The sequence below is a fragment of the Vanessa cardui genome, chromosome 2 (assembly GCF_905220365.1).
Source record: "Vanessa cardui chromosome 2, ilVanCard2.1, whole genome shotgun sequence".
In the NCBI taxonomy this organism is placed as follows: domain Eukaryota; kingdom Metazoa; phylum Arthropoda; class Insecta; order Lepidoptera; family Nymphalidae; genus Vanessa; species Vanessa cardui.
Genome location: NC_061124.1, coordinates 5,892,385 through 5,918,567, shown reverse-complemented (window position 1 = coordinate 5,918,567; position 26,183 = coordinate 5,892,385). Strand labels below are relative to the sequence as shown.

The window sequence follows — 26,183 nt, the reverse complement described above, 5'->3', positions numbered from 1 at the left end:
CTAGACACATAAAGTTCATCTCCGTATTTAATTTAATATTAGCCTTTTTTAAGTTGTGTTCATAATTCTAAACAAAATTATTATTAATTGGTAATAATGAAAGCGTCGCGATCACTTGGTGGTGGAGCTACCTACCTATATTTAAGCAGAATGTTTGATAAAAGGCATTGTTTGCTATAACAAAGTTTTAACTTTTAAAGTTATCAACGTCACTTGTTACAGGACAGAGGATGGAAAATGAGAAAGGTGAACAATGACAGCATGTCCCCGCCGCGAGCGATGACCCTGCAGGGCGCCGGGGGTCGCGAGCCGCCGGCGGGGCCCGCCCGGCACCACACGCCCCTCGACCCGCCCTCGATACCACGTTTTATAAAAAATTTCACGCTTATTAGGCTATATCTACTATTTCTACGGGTGATATCATATTTACACGAAGCCTCACTCCCGCGGGCGCGTGCGAACTTTAATTTTCCAAAGCGTCCGCTAGTCAAATTAAAAGCGACGGTGAATGTGTTTGAATTTCGAACTAGTACATTGTTTCGCGATATTAATTCGTTATTAGTAAATGCTGTAGTGCAATTATTCGTTGTTGCCAAGTGTGTTGTGAGCGTGACGCGTGTTCGGGGCTGCGGCTGTGCGGTCTTGCTGCTTCTATTGAGTGGACTCTGTAAATACAGCGAAGGGAAGCGTGATGATGACTTGCATATTGGTGGTATATTCCCCATGGAGGGCGAGGGGGGTTGGCAGGGCGGGCAAGCGTGTAAGCCAGCCGCTGAATTGGCTCTAGCTGATGTCAACGCAAGATCGGATCTTCTATCGGGCTTCAAATTACTTCTTCACAGCAACGATAGCAAGGTAAGCGTTAAACGTATTTCCAAGAAAATTGACTTTTGTTTACAAATCTCTACTATAATTATAATCAACGTAACTCACGTCCACAGTCTTGCCAGTCGTTTGTATGATGAACCTAATCCATTAAACTTAACGATATCCTGAGATACGTATACGCCATTCAACAGATTGGTAGACGGTCAATTGTCAGCCGTGTTTTAGACAGTTATTTCTGGCTAAAGAAGTACAATATGGGTTCATGACATAGCTGGGGTGAGCTTGACATTCGATTTAATTATTGAAAATTTATGAATCGCTCGCGGAAGGAAATTTTATTGGATAGAATTTCAGATCCGATTCGAAGTGATTTCCCAATTTATACATTTTAACTTCGGGACAAAATTGACGATTTCATTCGTTTAATATTGAATATCGAGGGTGAAATGCTAATAGGGGTAACGAGTACTTGAAGCTTCAATTCATTTACCTCTTAATTGTCTTGAGTTAAATTTTTATATATAATGAATAAGAAATATCATATTTATATTATATATTATATTAAGAGAATCGTACTTATTACACCAGAATTATTACAATTAAGATCCATATATACACAAATATATGTAGTTCATAAAACATTTTGGTTCTTATAATCTATAATTATAATGTAGATGCTTGCCTATCGCATATGTCATTTCGCAGTTCCAGCTACCGTTTTCATTCCATATAGGCACCTACTGAAACACACACAATTTTTTTTATCAAACTCTCTCTGGAATACTGAAGAATTATAATAATTGCTTTCCAAAATTTTATTACGCTTTATGTAAACAGACTTGTGTCGTCCGTCATTCTCTTATAATAAGCCTACATTAATTATTTAAGCCGGCCCTTTCAAAGGCTTGACGGCTCATTCTGACAAGCTAAACTGAATTTTTAATATCCAATTAATACAGGTTGAAGTAAAAAGGTTTTTAATTAAAACGTCTTTTCAATTCCCTTACGACGTGATATTAATTGAAGAGTGTTTTTCTATAATTTATCAGAAATTACAGCTTAGATTGTAATTTGACAAAATATTAGTTTTTAAATGTGCGATAGATCTAAGCGTGGATATTACAGTATACTGATATTTCTCTTGTTCGAGCCAAGACTGTACAGTAATTTTTAAGGCATATTGAAGGCGTAACATCAGGTATGGCAGTGATAATGAAGTGACCTTGACCACTTATTGACCACTTTTCTCTTCAGCCTTCCTTATATAAAAAATTAAATTCATATACAGACATACATGATCCATACAATTTTGTAGTACGAGGCTAATTAATCATCCCTATAATCCATCTTACTTCACGGTTAAGTCCTCAACCGAATTTCATATGATGCGGACACAGGTGGATACCATAGACAATAGAACGTAGTCAATAAAAAAAACAAAAGAGGAAAATATAAAATAACGATTCCAATTTTAAACTAAACTAAACAAAAATATAACTAGTATATTTATTACGCAGATCTAACATTTCAGAGTTGGAACTAAAATGAACTCCCCAATTTTTGGTTCTCGTCCGCAGCGGAACCCCTTTAATAAAGCTCCATTGTCTGTTTTTTCGCTGTTCTGTGCAAAATTCGAAAACCATTCAATCTATCTAGGTCAGGCGATAAATAGTAGTTTAGTTTTTTTGAATACTTTAGAGTATTTTTGAATAAAAAATTAATAAGATATTATAAATAGGCTGACGTGATTGCTATCATAGCATTTCGAATAGCTTTTTTCGTCTTTGGAACATTTCATTTCCATAACCATACGTTCTATAAACTATAGCATAATATCGTTTTTGATATACGTATTTATATTGAATACAAATGCTTCTTACAGGTCAGTAACGATCCTAATTAGAATGTCGATGGAATCTTCCTAAGGGTTAAAAGCACCTAAAGGCAGTGGTTTACATCTGTTCTTTATGCCGAATTGATATAACATCAAAATGCGAAAGTATTATTGCAGATGTAGATACAGAGTATATAAATGCATACACGCACACACTTGGGCAATTTAGTATCTTGTGCGCAGTTGGCTAGTCCTCGAGGATTAGACGTCGTGGCATGAATAATTTACATTTATGTCGAACACAGCAAGTTAACATGATCTCTTTGATATTATTTTCTGAAGTTAAAACGCACCACTCATTCTTCCTAAACAATCAATTACTTTTGGCTCTTTACTCGCTAATTTTATTTTAATTTGCTAATCTGATTATGAGGTTTGATTTTGTTTCTTCTGATGCAACACATTTATCTTATTTATTTATCTTATCTTATATCCGTCATATATATATATATATATATATATATACATATACATTCCTGTCATTTCTTCACCTTACTTTTCCTGTAGACACACTCGCAGTATTAAGCAGTCTCTTGGATGTCTCTCTTCTTTAGACTTTTATAGAAATATGAGTCAAAAATTCAGATCACAATAGAACTTCTACATTATTTTGTTAACACGTGAATAGAGTCTGCAGAAATTATGTCGTGTAAATAAATGGCTGACATGAGTGTTGACAGAATTGACTGTTATGTTATTTAAGCAATTGAATCATGGTAATTATATAGAATATGCCGAGAATATCTGATGGCAGACCTTATTTCGTCATGTATTACGAACAGTACATATACTTTTCATTAAAAAATAAGTACATGATCCAGTACCAGTAGTGACAGTAGAATTTAAGGGTAATATGCTTATATGATTTTTTCAAATAAATATTTAATATTTGTTTGAATTTATTATTGAAATATAAAAAAAATATACGTTGATTTCATTCTATTTAAATTACTTATACTGGACTACACGTATTCATTTTTCTCGGACTCTATACGAGCAATAGACAATTAAACAATTTTGTCGAACAATTCAAAAGACTAGGCACGAAACGAAATCATCAATTATTAACAAATTGCAATTAGCAGTTAGTGTTTGTGTGGCGGCACTAGCGTTAATAATTAACAGGAATAGTGATCAACTGTGAGTATCGCTAGAACATCCTACCTATACATTATTAATCAAAGCCATTTAACGCTGGACGTGACATGAAGACGCGGAGACAAGCATTATTAAATAAACAAATACATACACACTGCGTTATTACATTACATCACTTTTTTTCAACAACAACCTGTAAATTTACCACTGGTCTTAGGTCTTCTTTTGAGGAGAAGGTTTGTAAAAAACTCCACCACGCTGTTCCAGTAGGATGAAATACACATATGGCAAAATTTCGATGAAATTGGACACATGGATCCCTCACGATGTTTTTCTTCGGCGTCGAGCACGACACGAATAATAAACACAAATTAAGCACATGAATATTCATTAGTGGTTGCCTGGGTTGGTACCCGCAATCATCGGTTAAGATGCATGCGTTCTAACTACTACTTGTTACTAGTATCTATTTGATATATAATCCAACACAATTGTAATTGTACCCTTTTAAGTTAGCAATTAATCTGTTAGTTTCAGTCTTAAGGTATAGAAATAATGTGTAAAAGTAACAGCCTGTAAATTTCTGACTGCTGGGCTAAGGCTGCCTCTCCTATTAAGGAAAAGGTTTGGAACATATTCCACCACGCTGGTCCAATGCGGTTTGGTGAAATGCACATGTGGCAGACTTTCGATGAAATTAGACACATGCAGGTTTCCTCACGATCTTTTCCTTCAATAATATCCGTATCGAAATTTAATACACAAATACGCATATAAAATATGTGTATTCTTGACATACGAGTATTATGTTAATTTTAAACCTTTTCAACAGTGCGAACCGGGGCTCGGTGCGAGTGTGATGTACAATTTACTGTACAACCCGCCGCAGAAGTTGTTGCTACTAGCGGGATGTTCCACCGTCTGCACGACAGTTGCGGAGGCTGCCAAAATGTGGAACCTGATGGTTGTAAGTATTATCTTTAACTAGTTGCCACCCGCGGCTTCGCTCGCCTTTTAAACTTAACCTATGTCCTTCCTTGAAATTCAAGTTTGTTTCACACCAAATTTCATCAAATTCAGTTCATTGGTTAGGCAATAAAATAGACAGACAGACAGAGTTATTTTCACATTTAGTATATAATTATATACATTGAATTTATTCAGGAAAGTAAACAAAATATATTTATTTATTTTTCTATCTATACTTTATTCTATATGCTCTCACAGGAACTTAGCTCTGAGTAATAATAACACAAATCATACTAAAAAAACTAAGAACGTCCAGTTATCCTATCTGCTGACGTCACGTAATCAGTTCTATTATACCATCTCTATACTGTTTTGAATAAATGGCCTAAATACTTCCAAAGCAACAAATAGATGTTCTAACTTCTAGTAAGTAAAAATCGGAGGTCAAGTACTTTTATAATTAACGTAATAAATAATAATAAGCTGAACATATAAAAATAAAACACTGTGGGTCAATGAACTAATATTTAAAAAAATAAGCAAGAGTGTTTGTGTATGTTATGTGTACCAATATTGTAATAAATTCATTCATCAAAATTTATTATAAAAATAAATAATTATAAAATTCGCTTTAAAAGCATCAATTGAGAATGATCTTTTTGTATTTAGTAACGAAATAGATGAAAATAATTTCACTAAAACAGTATTACTTCCTCCAGTAATATTATTTTCAATACTCAAAAGCCAAGCTATTATCTGGATGTCGAATAAAGAAAATTCGAAACTTTGTCGGATTTCACTCAACTTAATCTTTATTTGAATGACAATAGCTTTATAATTGCTTTCCAGACCGATATACCTCGATAAATATGTTTTAGAATTATTCAATGAAGTCTAAGAATTATTAATAATTAATTTATGCGGGATAAAATTGTTTGAAACTCATTTAACTTAAGTTGGTTTTTCTTTTCGAATAATATTTTAAGTTATACTACGAAGTCGCCATCTGTAACGAATTTAAAAAAGTTTTCGCAAAAACTCGTCTAATAAACCGAGAAGATAATAATATAAGAATAATAGGTACTTTTCTTTTCACTCTTTCGTTAATAAAATAACTATTAATAATACTGTGCAGCGTATAAGTTAAATAAAATTATGTCTACCACTGACTTGCTCCTAAAAATAAATATTGTAGTAGTACTACTACGACATTTATTTATGTTGTCAAAAATTGTGAATATTTATAATCATTTTTATCATTAGATAGGATAGAACAAAGTCTCTTACCGCTGTCTGACCCTATGTATTCGGATTTTGGTGCGGTTTTTTTTAATAATTAATAGAGTGATTCGGGCGATTGTATATATTACATGGAGAATAAAATAGAGTCACACTAATAATTTTAGAAGTTTCTATGTGTTGTCGTAAATAGACCAATTCTGCAGTATATTTAGTATCAGCATTGCACCCAAGCGTAGCCGGGTCGGGTCGCTAGTTACAGATATTTAAATTAACGAAATCTGCTTTTTCTAATATTTTCGTTAATACATTTTTCGTAAACCTAGTAGTGACAGTGTAGTGAGTATCTTTGGGTAACATAATTTTACCTTTAAAAACCTTTTAATTATTATTTTTTTCGAAAATCTCTAACAAAATAAAATACCCGTTTCAACGCACGGACCCAAAGCTCTTCGCTGTAATTGGTCGTTGCCAGAAAAGGTAAATAAGTATGGGCTATTAACGATACCTTTTTAGCTAAAATTCCGTCTTTGATGTTCTATTAAAGTATTAACCTTTATGAATATGTAATTATGGTCTTATATAAAGTACTAAAAGAATATTTATAATGAATATTATATAATATACTTGTAAACGAACACGATACGCTCGAATAAAGTTTTAAAATACTACTGAACTTACTTTAAATAACATAATTATAAGCTATTACGGTTTCGCTTTCATTCTTCTTCTAAGAATAAAGTATTCTTTATTTAAAAATCTCTTTAACATCATTTATAAATGACGAAGATTTATATAATTACATCATATACTTTTATAAAACTAGATAACAGTTTCACTATACATATTACACGACTTGGTATTTCAAGTGTGTGCTATTTTAAAAAACAAATGATATTATTATTTATTCAGAGAACACATAGTCATTATGTTAATTATATTATATAATACACTATTATTTATTTAAATCTATTAGATAAATGGTTAATTATTTATTATTTAAATGACGTGCCTGCGATCCTTCGACACAAAAGTTAGTGTTGCAGCCTAAGTTACACATTATTACATCAACTATCTGCTAGTGAGGTTCCGCCAAAACCGGTAAAGCCGCTTCAGAGATTCACCGGAACAAACAGATAGACAGACAAAAATATGTTATTTTGGTATATGTACCGTGTATATATAACCTTATATGTGTTTAGTAAAATCCGTTTATTTTAATACTACAAACCGACTCTCTAATTTTATTGTATGTGTAAGTAAAATGTAACGTTACTAATAAATCAATAATACCCGGCACTTACAAAACTTTGATACCAATTTATAATAAACTAGTTGAAGCCCACGACTTCACAAGTGTTTAAGTAATTTAGTTTTATTTTGAAATAAAACTAGCTATAACGGATTTGAATCGCATATATTAATGATCTGATGACTGATCTACCCGTGACCACGAACGCTGTAAAGTGCTCGAAACGTCGGGATGTTAAAAATAAGTAATATACGCGATTCAAATCCGTTATAGCTAGTTTTATTGCAATGTGTAATCGCGAAAATTTAAGACAACATTAGTTTTATTTTATTTTAAAGTGTTAGGCATAAAAGTAAAATATTATTACACTACTGATAATTTGCCATGTTTCTTATTATGTTTACCATGTTTTTGTATGTTTTTTACGCGAGAGTCTCGTGAACAAGACATTCGTAGATAATGTCGAAATATCGAGGTCCAACGGATAAAAATATGAAACATGGTAAATATCCCGTAGCTAATAACTGTAATAATAAAAATAACCATAATAATTTAAGATCTTATAAAGTAAAATATGTCTTTTATTGGGGTTCGACCTTACTTTATACGAAACTTCAACAAATCACTTGAAATCTATTTAGTCATAAAAGAGCAACAGACACAATATACGTCAAAGTCAGATAACGTGTGCACTAAAACTACTACTATTGGTCAGTTTTTTAGATACTTTTAGATTGTATTCCTCTGATTGGATGATAGAGATTTAAAATTAACATGGTTATATGATATAAAGAACTCTGGATTTTTCACCAGATAACGTCAGATGTCTTTTGGTCGTCGTTAATAACGCTCCAGTCGTCTTGTATGAATTTAATATTTTACACTGATGTCGTTACATAGTATAAAACAAAGTCGCTCACTGATGTCTGTCCCTATGTATGGTTAGATCTTTAAAATTACCCAACGGATTTAGATGCAGTTCTTTTTTATTATACAGAGTGATTCGAGAAAAAGGTCTTTGTACATAACACATGGGAAATATAGTAAAGAAACACTGATAACGACTGAAAAACTGTAACGTTATGAGACATTCTGTAGTATATTTACTGTCAGCATTACACCCGTGCGAGCGGGTCGCTAGTCTAAAATAAAATACGATCGAATATCCATCTTACTTGGTACCATTCACTTATCAGATAATCTACAGCCAAACAGCAACATATAGTAATGTTGAGTTCTGTTTTTGGCTCACTCAGCCCAAGCCAGTGGAAGTACAGGTACAACAGACATAACTTCTTAGTCGCAAAGGTTGGTAACGCATTGGTGATATAGGGAATGGTTAATATATCTTTGAGCGTCAATGTTTGTGAGTGATGGTGACCACTTACCGTCAGATGACCTATGTCCCGTTCACCCATTTCTTACATGAGAAAATATTAATATACTAGCTGTACCCGCTACCTTGTACGCGTATAAATTTAACAGAAAAAAAGTTATTGTAGCCTAAGTTACTCCTTATTATATCAGTTTTCTGCCAGTGAAAGTCCCGTCAAAATGGGTCTAGCCGTTTTAGTGATTAGTAAAATTGTAAAAATGTTGTTTTGGTATATGTACCGTGAATATATACATATTCATTGAATAAAAAAGGGCTATTTTAATATTACAAACAGACAATTTTATTAAATGTTAAGATATGATTATTACTTTAAATCTTCAATAAGACTAACTTCAGTAAGAATTAGTTATCTACTTTTAATTATCATTCAATGTTAATCTTCTTAAGTCATAGCACGTTTAAGGTACACTGAAATACAGAAATAAAATCTTGAAAAAGAAAATTTTCATCGTGATACATCAATAGACAGAGAGTACGGATGTTAATCGAAGATATGTGATTCATATCCGAAAGGCAACACAAATATATCAGACTAAAAGTGAAGGGAAACATCGTGAGGAAACCTGCAAGTTTTTCTTAAAAATCTATCTCATAACTATCCACCAAACTTGTACAAGCACAGCTCTATAAAGGTAAAGTTATTCAGCAACATGACTTACTACTGAGTTGTTGCTATAATTTTTGAACTGATTTTTCTGTGAATAGTTTTAAAAGTAAGTTATACGTAAATAATGTAAATAAGATATATTCCACATAAACAGCATTGGATCATCTGTATTTATAAAAGCCGAAAAGATTTTCCAAAAATCTCTTACGATATAAATATAAACGACACAAACGTTTCATTTATCAATGCCTGGTCTAAGCTTGTCCTTAAATAGTGGGCTGACAGAACTCACTTGTAACGTAGATGAAAAACGAGAATGGATTTTAAAGTATTTTATAAGATTTATAAACACACTCTGTACGTTCAAGTTATTTCAAAAGATCATGAGTACAATTTGTAAACTCCTTAAATTAATCGAAATCAAAATGTAATGTAGCTAATCTTTACTATTATTATTAGAAATTATTAGAAAGTTAAATTCTTCATTTGTTTTACAATACTAATAAAATCTAAATAGATAAAGATAGAATAGAACTAAAAACTTGAAGTAAAAACATTGTTTAAAAAAAAAACTATTGTTTCCTTTTTTTAAATAAAATATTTTTCTTACGTTCCCATGAACTCACTATAAAAACTCCCAAAATAATATGTATTTTTATCTATATGAATATAAAATGAAAAAAATTAAAAACTGTTCTCATCAGCCACTAGTTACGAATTTCGAAAGTTACGATTAAATCGCGTCTACATAAATTATATTAATAATAACAATAATTAAACAAGTGTTAACTATGCAAAAATAGTTTTATTTTATATTGAGAAAATTCGACAGACTAATTACATTAATGCAAAACACTTTAATGTATGTGCACATTATTTAAACTGTGCTTTATGACATAAATAGTTACTTACATCAAAAAAAGAAGTACTAAATGTCAAATATTGTGTGTAGGGTTATACTTTTTTAAATATATGTAGATAAGAAAAAAATAATCTTCACCAAATACAGCAATAACTTCAGTCATAACACTATATCTACGTTCGATTTCTAAAGGCAATCTATATTCAATAATGCGTATATTATACTCATATAAAATAGTGTTTTGTTGAATATTTATAAGTTATAATAGAAGAAGAATATTTTATAAGTGGTAGTGCCACACTGCATACCTCTCGGTTGCAGTCGAATGGGCCGGCACGCCCGGGGAAGTACCACTCTCTCACTTAAAATCGGCGTGAAGTGGTAGCTATGCTACCGCGTTTCGTCCGGTAAGTGAGAGTTCCGGAGGCCCGATCCCTCTCCCCCCAAAACATGGTTGTGCAGAATTTGGTGACATTACCCCAGGAGGGTACCATCAGCGACTGCGATGGAGAATCCCTCTCTGGGCATCCATGCTCAGGACGTACACCGCCTGAGCAGGGATGCCCAGGCTGCCCTCCGAATTCTGGGGGGGGCAATTTTGCGCTCGCCACTGTTCGGGGCAAGCGGAGCAGGCATCATAAGGCAACCCCTACCACACTCGCTGTGGACTTCTGCAACATAAGGGGACTCAACTCCAACTTGAATGCCGTTCACTTTCACCTTGAGACGGCGAAGCCGGCCTTGCTCTTTCTTACCGAGACCCAGATATCTTCTCCTGCCGATACGTCTTTTCTCTCTTACCCCGGGTACAAATTGGAGCATACTTTTGTGCCACGAGCTGGGGTGTGCGTTTACGTCAGAGATAATATCTGCTCTCGACGCCTCGGCAGCCTTGAAGGGCAGGACCTATCAATTATCTGGCTGCGCGTAGACTGCGACGACCATCCGCGAATCTACGCGTGCCTTTATAGGTCCCATAGCGGTAATGCCGAAACCGACCGACTGGTTGAGCACGTCCAATTGGCTACAGATTCCGTGCTGCAGCAGACTCCATCCGCAGAGATCATTATTCTGGGCGATTTCAATGCTCATCATACAGAGTGGCTTGGATCACGCACCACTGATCATGCGGGTAGATCTGTTCTCGACTTCGCTTTGGCTTATGATTTGACACAACTGGTCACCTCGCCAACGCGAATACCGGACGTGGAGGATCATACACCTTCCCTGTTGGACCTTCTGCTGACTTCGCATCCGGACGGCTATAAGATTGTCGTCGATCCCCCTCTGGGCTCGTCGGACCACTGTCTCGTCCGGAGTACAGTGCCAGTTACACGATACTCACGACCTCGTTTCGCGGGCTGTCGTCGCGTGTGGCACTACAAGTCAGCAGATTGGGATGGGATGCGGTCCTTCTTTGCATCTTACCCATGGGGGCGAGTTTGTTTCTCGATGGATGATCCGAGCGTTGTTGCTGACTCTGTCGCCGATGTGGTGCTTCAGGGTATGGAACTTTTCATTCCATATTCTGCGGTGCCCATTGGTGGCAAGTCCCAGCCCTGGTTTGGTCGCCTCTGTAAGACGGCTTCACGCCGAAAATGGGAACGCTACCAAGACTGGGCTAACGCATCGGCGTCTCGTGATACAAACACCAGCACATTCAGAAAGGAATATAACTCTGCCTCCAGGTCCTTCAAAAACGTGATAGCTGAGGCGAAGTCGAAGTACATTGCAGAATTGGCGAGAGACTGGTGCGCTTCCCATCAGGAACACGTGCGTTCTGGTCTCTCGCTAAGGCTGTCCTAGGGAATTTCTGTCAGCCTTCTTTTCCGTCTTTGCACAGGGACGGTGAGTCATTGGCCCATACCGCGAAGGAGAAGGCCGATCTTTTAGGGTCTCTCTTCGCGTCGAACTCGACTCTGGATGACCAAGGAAAGTCACCTCCATCAATCCCGCGATGTGATACGACGATGCCGGAGGTTAAATTTCGGCAAAGTGCAGTTCGGAAAGCACTTCTTTCCTTGGACATTCACAAGTCGAGTGGACCCGATGGCATCCCTCCAATCGTGCTACGGACATGTGCTCCCGAGTTGGCACCGGTCTTAACGCGTCTTTTCCGGCAATCCTACGCATTAGGCGTCGTCCCGAACTCCTGGAAGACTGCTTTGGTGCATCCGATCCCTAAAAAAGGCAACCGCTCAGATCCGTCCAATTATAGGCCTATAGCCATCACCTCCTTGCTCTCCAAGATAATGGAGTCCCTTATTAACTGCCAGCTCCTGCGGTACCTAGAGGAGAATCAGCTGATTAGTGACCGCCAGTACGGTTTCCGTCGGGGTCGCTCAGCCGGTGATCTTCTAGTTTACCTTACTCACAGGTGGGCTGAAGCAGTTGAGAGCAAGGGGGAGGCATTAGCAGCCAGCTTGGACATAGCGAAGGCCTTCGATCGCGTATGGCACAAAGCGCTTCTTTCGAAGCTTCCTTCTTATGGGCTTCCCGGGAAATTATGCAATTGGATTACCAGCTTTTTGGCAGATCGGAGCATCAAGGTCGTTGTCGACGGTGCATGCTCTGACTTAAAATTCGTCAATGCTGGTGTTCCACAAGGCTGCGTCCTATCACCCACTCTGTTTCTTCTGCATATCAATGATTTGTTGCAAATCGGGAACATTCATTGCTATGCAGACGACAGTACCGTTGACACCTTATACACCGGCCGCGCTAATATTTCTCGGGAAAACGTCGAAGAAAACCGGAACAAACTTGTGTCTGAAATCGAGTCTTCGTTAAACGAAGTCTCGAACTGGGGCCGGCTAAATTTAGTCCATTTCAACCCCAAAAAGACGCAAGTTTGCGCGTTAACCGCTAAAAAAACACCATTTGTCGTATCTCCACGATTTGAGAACATCCCGATAGCCGCTACAGGTAGTATCGGAATACTTGGCGTTGATATTTCGAGCCTCGTTCAGTTCCGCGGTCAATTGGAAGGCAAAGCCAAATTGGCTTCAAAGAAGCTCGGTGTGCTCAGCAAGGCGAGACAGTACTTCACGTCGGCCCATCGCCTAAAACTTTACAAGGCGCAAATTCGGCCTCACATGGAGTACTGCTCTCACCTCTGGGCGGGTGCTCCCCAGTACCAGCTCCTTCCATTTGACCGCATCCAACGTAGAGCGGCTCGAATTATCGACGATCAAGCCCTTTCCGATCTCCTTGATCCTTTGGCTTTGCGTAGAGATGTTGGATCACTCTGCATCTTCTACCGAATTTTTCACGGGGAATGTTCCGAGGAATTGTTCGGATTAATCCCGGCTGCTGAATTTCACCTTCGGACATCTCGTCAAAATTCTAAGTTTCACCCGCACCATCTTGATGTCCGAAAATCCACAACAGCGCGATTTCTTAGACATTTTCTGCCTCGCACAACCACTCTGTGGAACCAGCTGTCGCCGGCGGTTTTTCCGAACCGATACGACATGGGAACCTTCAAGAAAAGAGCCTACTCCTTTCTCAAAGGCCGGCAACGCACCTGCAAGCCCCCTGGTGTTGCAGATGTCCATGGGCGGTGGTAGTCACTTTCCATCAGGTGAGCCTCCTGCTCGTTTGCCACCTATACCATAAAAAAAAAAAAAAAAAAAAAAAATATTTTACGGATTTAAAACAGGAAAAACGTCCTAAGCTGCTGATTTAACTACTTATGAAGTACCTTGGGATTCTGGGGGAGATTAACTCCACTTTACAAGTCAAGAGATAGTGGTTTAGACAGGATGAGTAATGTCTATATACGTCCCACAATCCAGCAGACAAAGCGATCGTGCTGCATTTTCATTGAATTAAAATTCACTCTATATAAATATATACCTTATTTCATCCATGAAAATAAGACTATTTAAGATTTTAAATTAACATGGTTATTTTTATTATTAAAGTTATTAATTTCGGGATATTTACCATGTTTATTACCATGTATTGTTCACGTCACGAGACTGTCACGTGAACGATACATTCGTAGATCATGTCGAAATATCGAGGTCCACCGAACAAAAATAAAAAAACATAGTAAATATCCCGAAATTAATAACTTTAGTAATAAGACTATTTAATTATTCATTTTTTTTATACTTCAATGAAAGTTATCACTACATTGTATAAAACAAATTCGCTTTCTCTGGCCCCTATATCCCTATGTATGCTTAAATATTTAAGCAAAGGATTTTGACACGATTTTTTTAATAGATAGAGTGATTCGAAATGAAGATTTTTGTAGATAATACATGGTCAATATATCAAACAAACACTAATAATTCTAGAAATTTGTTATGTGGTGTCTTAAATAAACAAATTTTGTAGTATATTCAGTAGGTATCAGTATTGCACCTTTACGAAGTCGTGGTGGGTCTCTAGTATTTAATATACTAATTAACAGGTTATCGAATAATACCGCCTTTATACACCCTAAATCTATGAAATTAATGTGTATATAACTTTCCTTTTATGTATTTTTGTGTGATTACTGTTTTCTTTTCTTCTTGTTTAAATTTTAGTTAGATGAATTAAAGGTAGCTATTCCTTGTGATTCCTCTGCAGTTAAAAAAATTAAGACCTTTACCCAAGACTTAGATTATAATCTGGGTAGAATCAATGAGTTCTTATCAGCTTTAATAAGAGGAAGTCATCGTTTGAATGCTCGCAGCTTGACCGAAATTATGCCACGTGTAACCAACTCGCATTGTTTGACAAACAACAGCAGTGTTTTGAAATAAAATCAAAATTTTGTCCTTAAGAAGACTGTGTTTATGCCTTTGGTTAGATGTATGTTTCATTTATAGGCTGAAAAAAAACTGTTTTTTTTTAATGTCTTCGAATATTGGTCGAAGGTAAAACTGGAAGATTTTCGGAATATTATTAAAGAATAAAACAACTTATACGAAAAAAGTTTGAACAAAATTAATAACGTACAATTTTTTATTTCCACTCATAACATTTTTCCTTTTTATAATATCGAATAATTAATCTGTGTTCATTTTAAATAATGCTATAAATTATTTTCGCAGCTCTGCTACGGCGCGTCATCGCCAGCTCTATCGGACCGTGCGCGTTTTCCTACGCTCTTCCGAACACATCCTTCTGCAACCGTTCATAACCCAACACGGATTAAACTCATGCAGAAGTTCGGCTGGTCACGCATCGCTATATTGCAGCAAGCTGAAGAGGTTTTCATATCAGTAAGTATTAAGTTGACGTTTTCAAATACACATTTTTAAACACACACACACACACACACACACACACACACACAAACACACACACACACACACACACACACACACACACACACACACACTAATACGCGCAATTTCAAAATTGGTAGAACACATTCTAAAAAAAAAAAAGATATTGTTTCATAACTACTATTTTAAATAAACTAGAAAGATACTTAAACTCAAATAACGGGCTATTCCAAAAAGAAAAAGAATACAATTAAAATTTTAAATACTCCCAAATACACTTGTACCTTTTTTCTTATAAAGCATTTAAAAAGGTTTTTTATTTATTTTATTTTACTCATTACTGAATATAAAAAAAACGATCAATTTACTGTTCTTCTTTCTTGTTTATACAATATTTGTACATCTACTGGAAATCGCAATATAAAAAGATCCGATCATATCCTCATGTGCTATATTTATAGAATACATACAAAAACCTTTAAAATAACCTATAACGTATGGCTTATCTCTATAAAAACCGTGCTATAAATTATTCAATACACTATTGTACCATACGAAGCCAATTTTGAAACGTTTGTGGTATCGAATATCACAAACATTTATTAACCTACAATTAACATAAAGTAAACATGAAAACTCCGTACAATGGAACGCACAGGGGATCGTACTTGAATAAACGTATTAAATTACGCGACGAGACTTCAATGAAAACGGTTTTTATATAAATAGACGAGTACACGCGAACATATGTACAATATTATAATTAATCATATGACCTTCAAAGATACATTACACTGTATTTTTATTTGTCATTTATATATTCTAACAAACCCTTTGATTAATTAAATAAAAAAATATAACACGAATGACTAACCATTACTTTACAGATCTTTATTTATTTATAATTGAACAAAATTACCATCACTACATAAATTTAATCGGTTACAAGAATATTTCAATACATAGACGGTTAATTAGTATGTACGTATGTAAGAACAGTAAATACCACGACCGATACAAACAGACTCGAACCTATTCGACCGACAGTCAACCGAACATTAAACCGTTACTAAGCGTTCTGCCGTATTTATGTGATTCCGCTCGGTCCTGTTTGAGAAGAGGGTAGTTCTTGTAAGAATATTATAATTTATAACGTATAATATATCTATCAAAGTGCTATCAAAAGTAGTGCTTATTTCTTTTTTTAAGAAGTATATTCTTACATAATACTTTTTTTATTTAAATAGAATAAAACAAATTGAAATGTAAGCTTGACAATATTGAATGAGCCTAGATAGCTCAGCGGTTAGAACACGTACATCGCAACCTACGATGGTGGGGTCAGACCCAGCAAGTACTAAATTCAGCTTAATTTGTGTTTATAATTCAGCTTGTGTCGGGTCCTCGATGAAGGAAACCATCGTGAGGAAGCCTGCATGTGCATTCAATCCACATGTGAATATGGAATACGCTCATAAACTTTTCTTCAAAGGGAAAGGTTACTTTAGCCCAGCAGTGGAAAATTTACAAGTACATGCTGTGATATTATACGACGAATTTGAAAATGTTAATATTGTGTGCGTCTAACCAGTAACAGCCAATAAAAGGCTAAACGTTTTCTTCGTAACTTATACTCTCATTATATTTTAACTACGCCCACATCGATAAGGCGCTGAAAGTAATAAAAACCCAATAATATCGTAGTACGGCAGCGTATATAGGTCGCAACGATCTTGCATGACTCCGTGTACTCGATTTGCCGTTAGATACTTATTTGTATCGATATCAAGTGGGATTTGACACGCTACGAACTTTACCTATAAATATACTAACCTACATTTATCGACTTAAATTATAGAGTGTGAATGTCTGTTTATATTTATACTAGCTGGCAGTCGCATGTATAGAACAAAGATGAGGTACATTAAACGTTTAACTCGTAATTCGTATAGGTAAAAGTAGTTGAGCCAGTACACGGCAGTAAAGCTTATTCGATACGTTCATACTTCAATAATCATGGTCATATTGCTATTAATTTACACTAAGCTGTAATTTATTAATCAGAAGTGTCAATGGCGCAATGGTTTACGTACCGCCTAAATATTTTGATAGGTCAATTTAAAATTAACTGTAAACTCATAATTATCATTTATTTTTTATAATACTACCGTGCTATTCTGTATGTTTGGTGTAGTTCTGTAGATTTTTTTGTGCAGACACACCTAGTAGGTATCTCTTCGTTAGTTTCTTATACGTTTTAGTTCGAAGGATAAGCTATTGCAATCACAGGCACGAGGGATATTATTGTAGATCCTTTGATTGCCGGCGCATGTACATTTTAGAAAGAAAGATTTTTGTCACTTATATTGCCAATCTATAGGCAGTAGGCACCTATAACAAATTATGGTAAAGTTTCTATAATAAATAAAAAAAGACATGGAACAGGTAACATCAAATTTAAATAACAATGGAATATCAGTCACTAGCATTTGTTTTTAATATTTTAAATTGCGAACACTAAATGGCTCACTAAGGATTACTGCGATAATTTTAATTGAAAAGTATGTTTGTTACATCAACTTTTACTCGTTAATATCGTGCCAGCCGACTAGCATTTCATTAGGGACGCGGATATCTTGAAAGAGACGGATAGACGTGCTTTTTACTGCGATTGTACAAACGCAATGAAAAGTGATATTTATTTGTCACGTCAGAAACGCTTCCATTAATGTTTTATCCTTTGTAAAATGTTTTCTTTTTTTGCTTAAAAATGATCATAGATAATAAAATTGCAATTAATGATTATATTGATATGTTAACATTATTTTTGTATACTTAAAAACGTTATTCGTAACAATATATAATGTATCTTTTTTTTTTTTTTTTTTTTATGAGACAACATCACATACATTACTCTGATCCCAATGTAAGTAGCTGAAGCACTTGTGTTATGGAAATCAGAAGTAACGACGGTACCACAAACACCCAGACCCAAGACAACATAGAAAACTAATGGTAATCTACATCGACTTGGCCGGGAATCGAACCCGGGACCTCAGAGTGGCGTACCCATGAAAACCGGTGTACACACCACTCGACCATGGAGGTCGTCAAAATCTATTTAAATAGATTTTTTAAAAAAAAAAAAAAATCTATTTAAATAGTTTTTTTTATTTTTTTACTTATTTTCTAATGCTACGTTAAAAGCTTAACTTCTATCAAGTATATTGATATACCTATGCATTACATTTTGTTAAAAAAAAAATATATAAATGTCTATTTTTAAGTTAATTTTTTTTCTTTTTTTTAAATAATTGCGATGTCTTGCATCCTTATGTTAGCATATTTATTTTAATATGATCATATTATATTGTTTTAAGGTATTACAGTTTTATCAGCATAAATAATTCGATTTAAATAGTTGTTACAATTTGCGTTGATTGTCAGCATCCGGTTTTGACTAAACTGAATTGTTTTTAAAATGGATCGAAACCGGATGTTGCTACAGTCGGAGGAGGGGCGTGTAAACATTAAATACTAAGCCTAGAAATGGTTATTCTTACTTTAATCGTTGAATTGGAAGGATCGTGAACCACTTCACGAGAGATAAAGTATTGATTGTGAGGAGAGTTTTTGTATTATTCAAACACTTATTAACTAACCATACCCTTTTTCAAGTAATGAAAATCTGTAGAAAGGAATCCAGACCTATGAGTGAGAACCGGTTTATGTAAGATCCCTTCCTCCTGTAACCGTTGTGATAAGCGTCTCTAGAATCAAAAAGGACATTTCAACGATGTATTTGATAAAAAGCAATGAGACATATCAGTTCCTTTACTATCTTTGCAAAAATAGGTATTAAAATATGTTAGGAAAAGTATATTCGCATTAGTAGGCCGCAATGAATGAGGCCTAAGTCCTTAACGCTAGCTACAATGTAATTAGTGGAAACACAGTTCCCTCTAAGAGGTTTTGAGATGCGACACTCTCATTTGTCTTCCGTTTATGTTAGTACCGAATATTTTTAAGCCTATTAACACAGAAATTAATGATAATGACAGAATAGTTTGAATAGATTTAAACAAATTCGTTTAGAAGGACGTTAAGATCTTAAAACACAATTATGTTTAGGATTTTGTGCTATTTAAAACTATTTACAAGCAGAAAATAGTAATAATAATAAATAGTTTTTTTTATGGTATAGGTTGGCGGACGAGCATATGTGCCACCTGATGGTAAGTGGTCACCATCGCCCATAGACAATGACGCTGGAAGAAATATCAACTATTCCTTACATCGTCAATGTGCCACCAACCTTGGGAACTAAGGTGTTATGTCCATTGTGCCTGTAGTTACACTGGTTCACTCACCCTTCAGACCGGAACACAACGATACTGAGTACTGTTACTTGGCGGTAGAATAACTGATGAGTGGGTGGTACCTATCCAGACGGGCTTGCAGCCTTAACACCAAAATAGTATTTATCACATCATTTTTAGATATGTATATGTATGTAGTTCTTCGTATGTAGTTGTTCTTTCACTGGTTACCTTAAATGCCTTGACCGATATATAACGATATATTTGAATGGGTATCTGATTAGGTTTTTAGGTGGATTAGACTGTACTCGGTAGGAAGTAATATAAACAGGATTCAGGATATCCTTAAACTCTCTACTAACATCTTTGAATCTTTGTGTATAAAATGATTGTTACTGAAAAGTCCTCAAAGTTTTACATCTGTCGTCTGTATTAGGTTATAAATTTAATAATATAATAACTAGAAATAACACATTTAATTCTATCAAAAAGTGTTTACATTGAGAACTTAATAAGTGAACACGAAATATATTTAAATATACTTACAGCTCGGAATTGTGGCAAGAATGCTACCAATAATTCCCTGTTAAATCACAATACCGATTGACTTGACGAAAATTGAAGCAATCTTGCCGCCACTCGTAAAAGTTATAAGTCGGGTTGTTATATATTTTAGAAATGGTTTTAAACAATATCCCCAAAATTTTAATATAGTAACGCTTAGGTTTCAAAACAATTGCTTGAATTTCTCTGCTTCTGCAATCGGGAATACGATATATTATAACGCTAAGAACGCATAAATTGAGGTAAGTTTACCTAGGAAAGTGCGCTGTCTGTGCACGTTGACAGAGTAGCCGCGCGTTGTCCCTTAAATTGTAGCGCTGCGACTATTCGTCTTACTTCTAGTCTTTGTGTAATTTTCTCTTACCTGAAATGTTATTTTTCTTGGATTTATCTCGAATTCTCGGCCATAACTTCTGTGTCCTCTTTTCATTAATGATTCTTTAGAATAAAAGAGCAATTCATTACTTACAATTACTAGTTTATATAATATCTAGTATATTTGGCTATAAAAATGTAGCCAAATTTAAAATGATCAAAGATTTAAATACAACATTTTTATGTTATATAAGTTGGCGAATAGGCAAATTGTCCATTACGGTATATGGTCATCACTACCCATAGACATTAGCGCTGTAGGAAATGTTGATGAATCGCTACTTTACTGATGCCACGGACCATTTGAACTAGGATGTTAGTCCCTTGTTCTTGTAACTACACTCGCTTGCTTAGCATTCAAACGATTATAACAATACTAAGTATTTATATTTGGTGGACGAACAGCTACTGAGTGGTGGACCGCCTCGAGTTACATTAAACATTATCCTTTGTACCAATAAATATAATACTTATTTCTAATTTATTTGATCTGTCAATAAAATATGTTAAAGTCCAAATAAATACAATATAATTATTTGATAAAACTTTGTCTCAAGAAAGTTCTAGCCGTCTGTCGTGATGTATATTTTAGCTTGAAATGTCCCTTGACGAATAATATATGGATAAAATAAACAGAGCTACTTTTTAATAAACTCCTATTTTATATTAAGAGGAATGGAGTGGTAAAGGTCTCCCTAGATAAATCTAGCAACGAAATTGAAAACGCTAAGTGTTCAAAATATATTTCTGCGGGAATTTCAATACATAAGTCCTTCCCTTTAGTTCGCTGAGATTAAAGTCTTAACGTTTTATTCTGAATAGAAGTAATTTTACGTGTTATACCGATTCTTGAAATACTAAGAGAGGATGAAAAAATCCATTTATTATTGTTCATTATTATAACAATACTTAATGTATATAAGGTTTATTTAAAATATTAGTTTACTAACGCCAAAGAGCCTAAGTGAATGTCATGTTACAGCCTTTTATCATACCTCTCATGGGTAAATGCGTCATTTCCTCTTAAGCAAAAGCTTTGAGAATATTCCACCATTCTCCTGTGGGAGTTGGTATACGTAAAGTTTCAGATATGCATGCGAAATAAATTATAAAGACAGGTTAAACACATGAAAAGTCAGTCGGGCTTACACAGATTAGAACTGACTAACTGCAGTTAAAATTCATACGTTGACAGCCACTAGACCATCATCCAAATAGTTGTTACATTTCCAGCAGTTTGAAATATTTATGTATTATGCAATTATTTTTTTGTATTTATACTTATGACGTAATTACTTTTGGACTAAAAATAGATTTTTTATTTCATTAATTGTGCCTTCTGACGATATTAAATCCAACTCCTCAATGAATAGAACACTCACACATTCTTAAATACCATTTCCGCAGACGACATTCTTACGCAATTAGTTTTATTTTTCATTAATTAAAAGAGCCGAGATAGAAATGTACATCTTACCCGATGACTGTGTGTTCTCACCTAGACAAGTACCACTGAATATTCATGTGTTCAACTTGTGATTACAATTCATCTCATGCTTGGAGTGAAAACACCATGAGGAAATCTGCATGTGTCTAATTTCAACGAAATCCTCAAAAGAAGATAAGGCCATTCCTTAGCAGTGGGAAATTGAGGCTGTTAAGATTATTATTATTATTAAATGAAACACTGGAAAAGCGATCAATGTAAAGTATGTTTAAATGGAAAAGAGGATGCTAAATATGTATCCATCGACTTCGTTATTTAATATTCTTTATCTGTTTATATATACCAACGAGTGTAAGTGAAGTAAGCTGGTGATCTGTCTGCCTTTTAGCGTATAATATATCCTTTAATAATATTAATACCATCGTAGTCGTTATCATTATCAAGTTACCCGATGCTTGTACATTGAAAATTATCTCACAATACTGTAATATTGTATCTCCATTACACGCTATTTCGCACTAATTCAATTTGCTGCGTATTGACGGCTAGCATTTAGGGAGCGAATATTACAAAACAATAATGCCCCTTCAAAACAGAGGCCAGATAAGAACTCATTGTATTTCCTTGACGGTAGGACTTTGTGCAAGCACGTCTTGGTCGGTACCACCAATTGATCCAGATTTATAACTAACAAAAGTACTCATTATTATTGTGTTCCGGTTTGAAGGGTGAGTGAGCCAGTGTAACTACAGGGATAAGAGACATAACATCTTAGTTCCCAACGTTGGTGGCGCACTTGCGACTTTGGAAAAATCAATTTTTCTCACAGCACAATTATCTATGGGCGATGATGACCACTTACCATCAGAATGCCCATCCGTCAGACTGCTCGTCCGCCAACCTTTATTATAATGTACACATAGAAACATATTACCACTTATGTCTTGAACCAAGACTGCGACCCAATGGACTCACACAGAATGACACTGAAGACCGTGCAAAGTGGAGTAGACTTAGTCAGAAAGCAGACCCTGGCAACAGCTGGGATTAATAATTGCCAGGCAGAAGAAGAAGGAGATACATATTATTGCCAGTTGGGTAGATAACTTATCTTAGCGTTGATTAAAATATCTTTTTAATTGAAAAACTAGCTACGACGCGCGGTTTCGTTAATTTAAGTGTTATTTTTCAACCTTTATTGGTCATGTATATTTATATGGATTTAATTAGAGAATAATTATCTAAGTGAAGTGACTTATTAACTTTCATTAGATCCTGACATTAGAGCATTCTGCAAACTAAATAGAATTCTAGAATTTTTATTAAAAATTTGAATAAAAAAAGCTCTGACTCTGATGTTGCTGCTCATCGAGATTATAGAAAGCTTAATCATGTAAATAATTTCTCATTTGCTAAAATACTTATTATTGGGCCAAAGTCTTTGAAGATGGGGGTGACTATTTACTGTCAGGTGATATATTATAATGTTTAGCGTTTACTTAAATTGGTATTAAAAATAATAATAACAATATGTACATATGTATATGGTATGATAAAACTAGGGGCACAAGAGTACGTAAGCAATATATTTTGGTTTAACCAAGAAACTAATATAATCAAAACTTTTACTCCATTCATCAAATTTGACATTGAAGTACGAGTATGCTAAAAGTTTGATAGAGATGTACGAAAAATAGAAAAGAGGCGTCTGTCCGGTATCAGAACCATATAAGGATTGATTTCATGAACCATCTGAGACATTTTTTTTTAAATTATATTTTTAAATTCAAGGATGAAGATTCGATTTTATAAGCTATCGGAGAGATTGTTTGTTTTTGGAACCAAAATTGTTACATTATTATATTTTCAAATTTAATCGTAATAACTGCTAGTTTACACTCTAAATTCATTATATGTAAACTTGAACAAAGACGACTTTTATAAATTCGAAAAAAAATGAAGTTGTACTGAAATTCCAAAACCTTTATTTTGTAACATGAAAGACAATTAAGAATATTTGGAAACAATACGAGCTTATATTATAGGTAATCATTTATTTTGTCACTTGAAATGTTTTTATTTGAGAGTCGAGATGGCCCAGTGGTTAGAACGCGTGCATCTTAACCGATGATTCGGGTTCAAACCCAGGCAAGCACCGCTGATTCATGTGCTTAATTTTTCTTTATAATTCATCTCGTGCTCAGCAGTGAGAAAACCTGCATGTGACAAATTTCATAGAAATGCTGCCACATGTGTATTCCACCAACAGCGTGGTGGAATATGTTCCAAACCTACTCCTCAAAGGGAGAGGAGGCCTTTAGCCCAGCAGTGGGAATTTACAGGCTGTTGTTGTTGTTGTGTTTTTATTTGTTACGTTCTATTAACATGAATATATATCGTATTCTCTAATCGTAAACGAACCACTTATAGACAAGAAGAAATAAAAAACAGACCTCTCATATCTAGTAACCACTTGTATTGTTTTCGCAATCCTGAAGATAGCATCGCGTGACTAAATCCAATCTATCCGTGCCCAAATACATGTCCTTATCAATATAGAGTGGAGTTCGACACGCTAAGAGCTATGTCTGCCGATTGACAAAGTTTTACGACTGACCTTTGGGAAACGATTTACATATTCATCCCCTTATAAACCATAGACACGACCTCATAAACTAAATCCGAGTACGAACTTAATATTGTAAATTACTATGACGCAATACCTAAAGACTTTTTGCTTTTGACATTTTTTTTTTATTTCAATAACTGTGACATGTGACAATATATAAAGTATCATAGTAAATAGAACGCAGTCTTTAATTCATGTTTTAGATAACAATCGCAGAAAATTACTTAAATCTCTCACAAAGAACGCTTGACAGTCATGAAAGTCAAAAGTATTTTCGACTGGAAAAAATAATCAATAAATAAGTGTATAAATATTGAAAAAATATAAATTGATTTGATATGATTTAATTTAAAAATGCTTAAGATAAATTCGGAAGATCTTATTTGCACAATAACGAAACGCTTCATGTTGTACGTCATCCAACAGGATATCCTGTCCAGGCGGAAAACATTTTTAATACAAGCAAATAACCAGATCGCGACAAACATCTGTATCGCGTGTACAAATATTTACCACGAATTGAATTTCACGACATTAATTTTTGTGCAAAGCATAGTAAACATTAGTTTGATATTAAAAAAAATACAGCAATATGCACTTTCCAAAATGCCAACGATGGTGGATTCTACCATCATTGAGGGCATATGTGTATTTTTAGATATACAGCAATAGCATTCTGCGAATAAAGATAATACCTCTATGTGTCCCTGGAATATATGACTTATGACAAAAAAAAACTGGCATAATTTTTTTTCATGTTTTTATCTTTTACTTGAATTAACGTGGTATATTTTATTTTAAAATATGTCATTAAATAATATTGGTTATAGATACGCCAATGGTAAATTACGAAAGGTCTTAAAGCTTATAAAAATATTATATACTTTCAATTAGCTTTCTCGTTTCTCTTCTACGTCAGGACTGTAAGGACACAATTTTAATGGTACTGAATTCAATTTCCGCAAGTTGACTGAAGGACTTATTATCAAAAGGTACGAGGCTTTTAAATCATAATTCCCTTTCAATTTTTATATAACTTTCAATCAAAATTATTCTAATAAGTTACCAGAACGACCAAATTCAATATTTTTTTATACAAAAGTTTTTATTTAATATATCACTAGATGAAAACCCAGCTCAGGTATAATAAATAAAACTAAATAAATACAGTTTATTATCTATACATATAGTAAAGTTTGTGTGTCTGTTTGTAATATTAAAATAGCTATTTCTACTCAATGCATATGTATGAATACACGGTACGTATACCAAAATAACATTTTTTGCAATTTTTTCCGTCTGTCTTGTCTGTTTCTTCCGGCTAATCTCTGGAACGACTGAGCCGATTTTGACGGGACTTTCACTGGCATATAACTGATATAATAAGGAGTAACTTAGGCTACAATATATATTTTTTTAATTCAAACACGTACAAGGTTGCGGGCACAGCTAGTTTGTTAATTGTTTAACACATCC

At 34.6% G+C, this 26,183-nt stretch overlaps 1 protein-coding gene across 1 annotated transcript in view; it reads left to right on the top strand.

Annotated features, from left to right (window-relative positions):
- The first annotated feature begins 237 nt into the window (after nucleotides 1-237).
- LOC124538931 (gamma-aminobutyric acid type B receptor subunit 1) overlaps nucleotides 238-26,183 on the top strand; it is an 88,498-nt gene continuing 62,552 nt past the window's right edge. Inside the window, exons 1-3 of the mRNA XM_047116207.1 lie at nucleotides 238-855; nucleotides 4,653-4,787; nucleotides 15,197-15,367. Of these exons, the coding sequence (XP_046972163.1) occupies nucleotides 238-855; nucleotides 4,653-4,787; nucleotides 15,197-15,367 (924 nt within the window). The remainder of the gene's footprint in view (nucleotides 856-4,652; nucleotides 4,788-15,196; nucleotides 15,368-26,183) is intronic.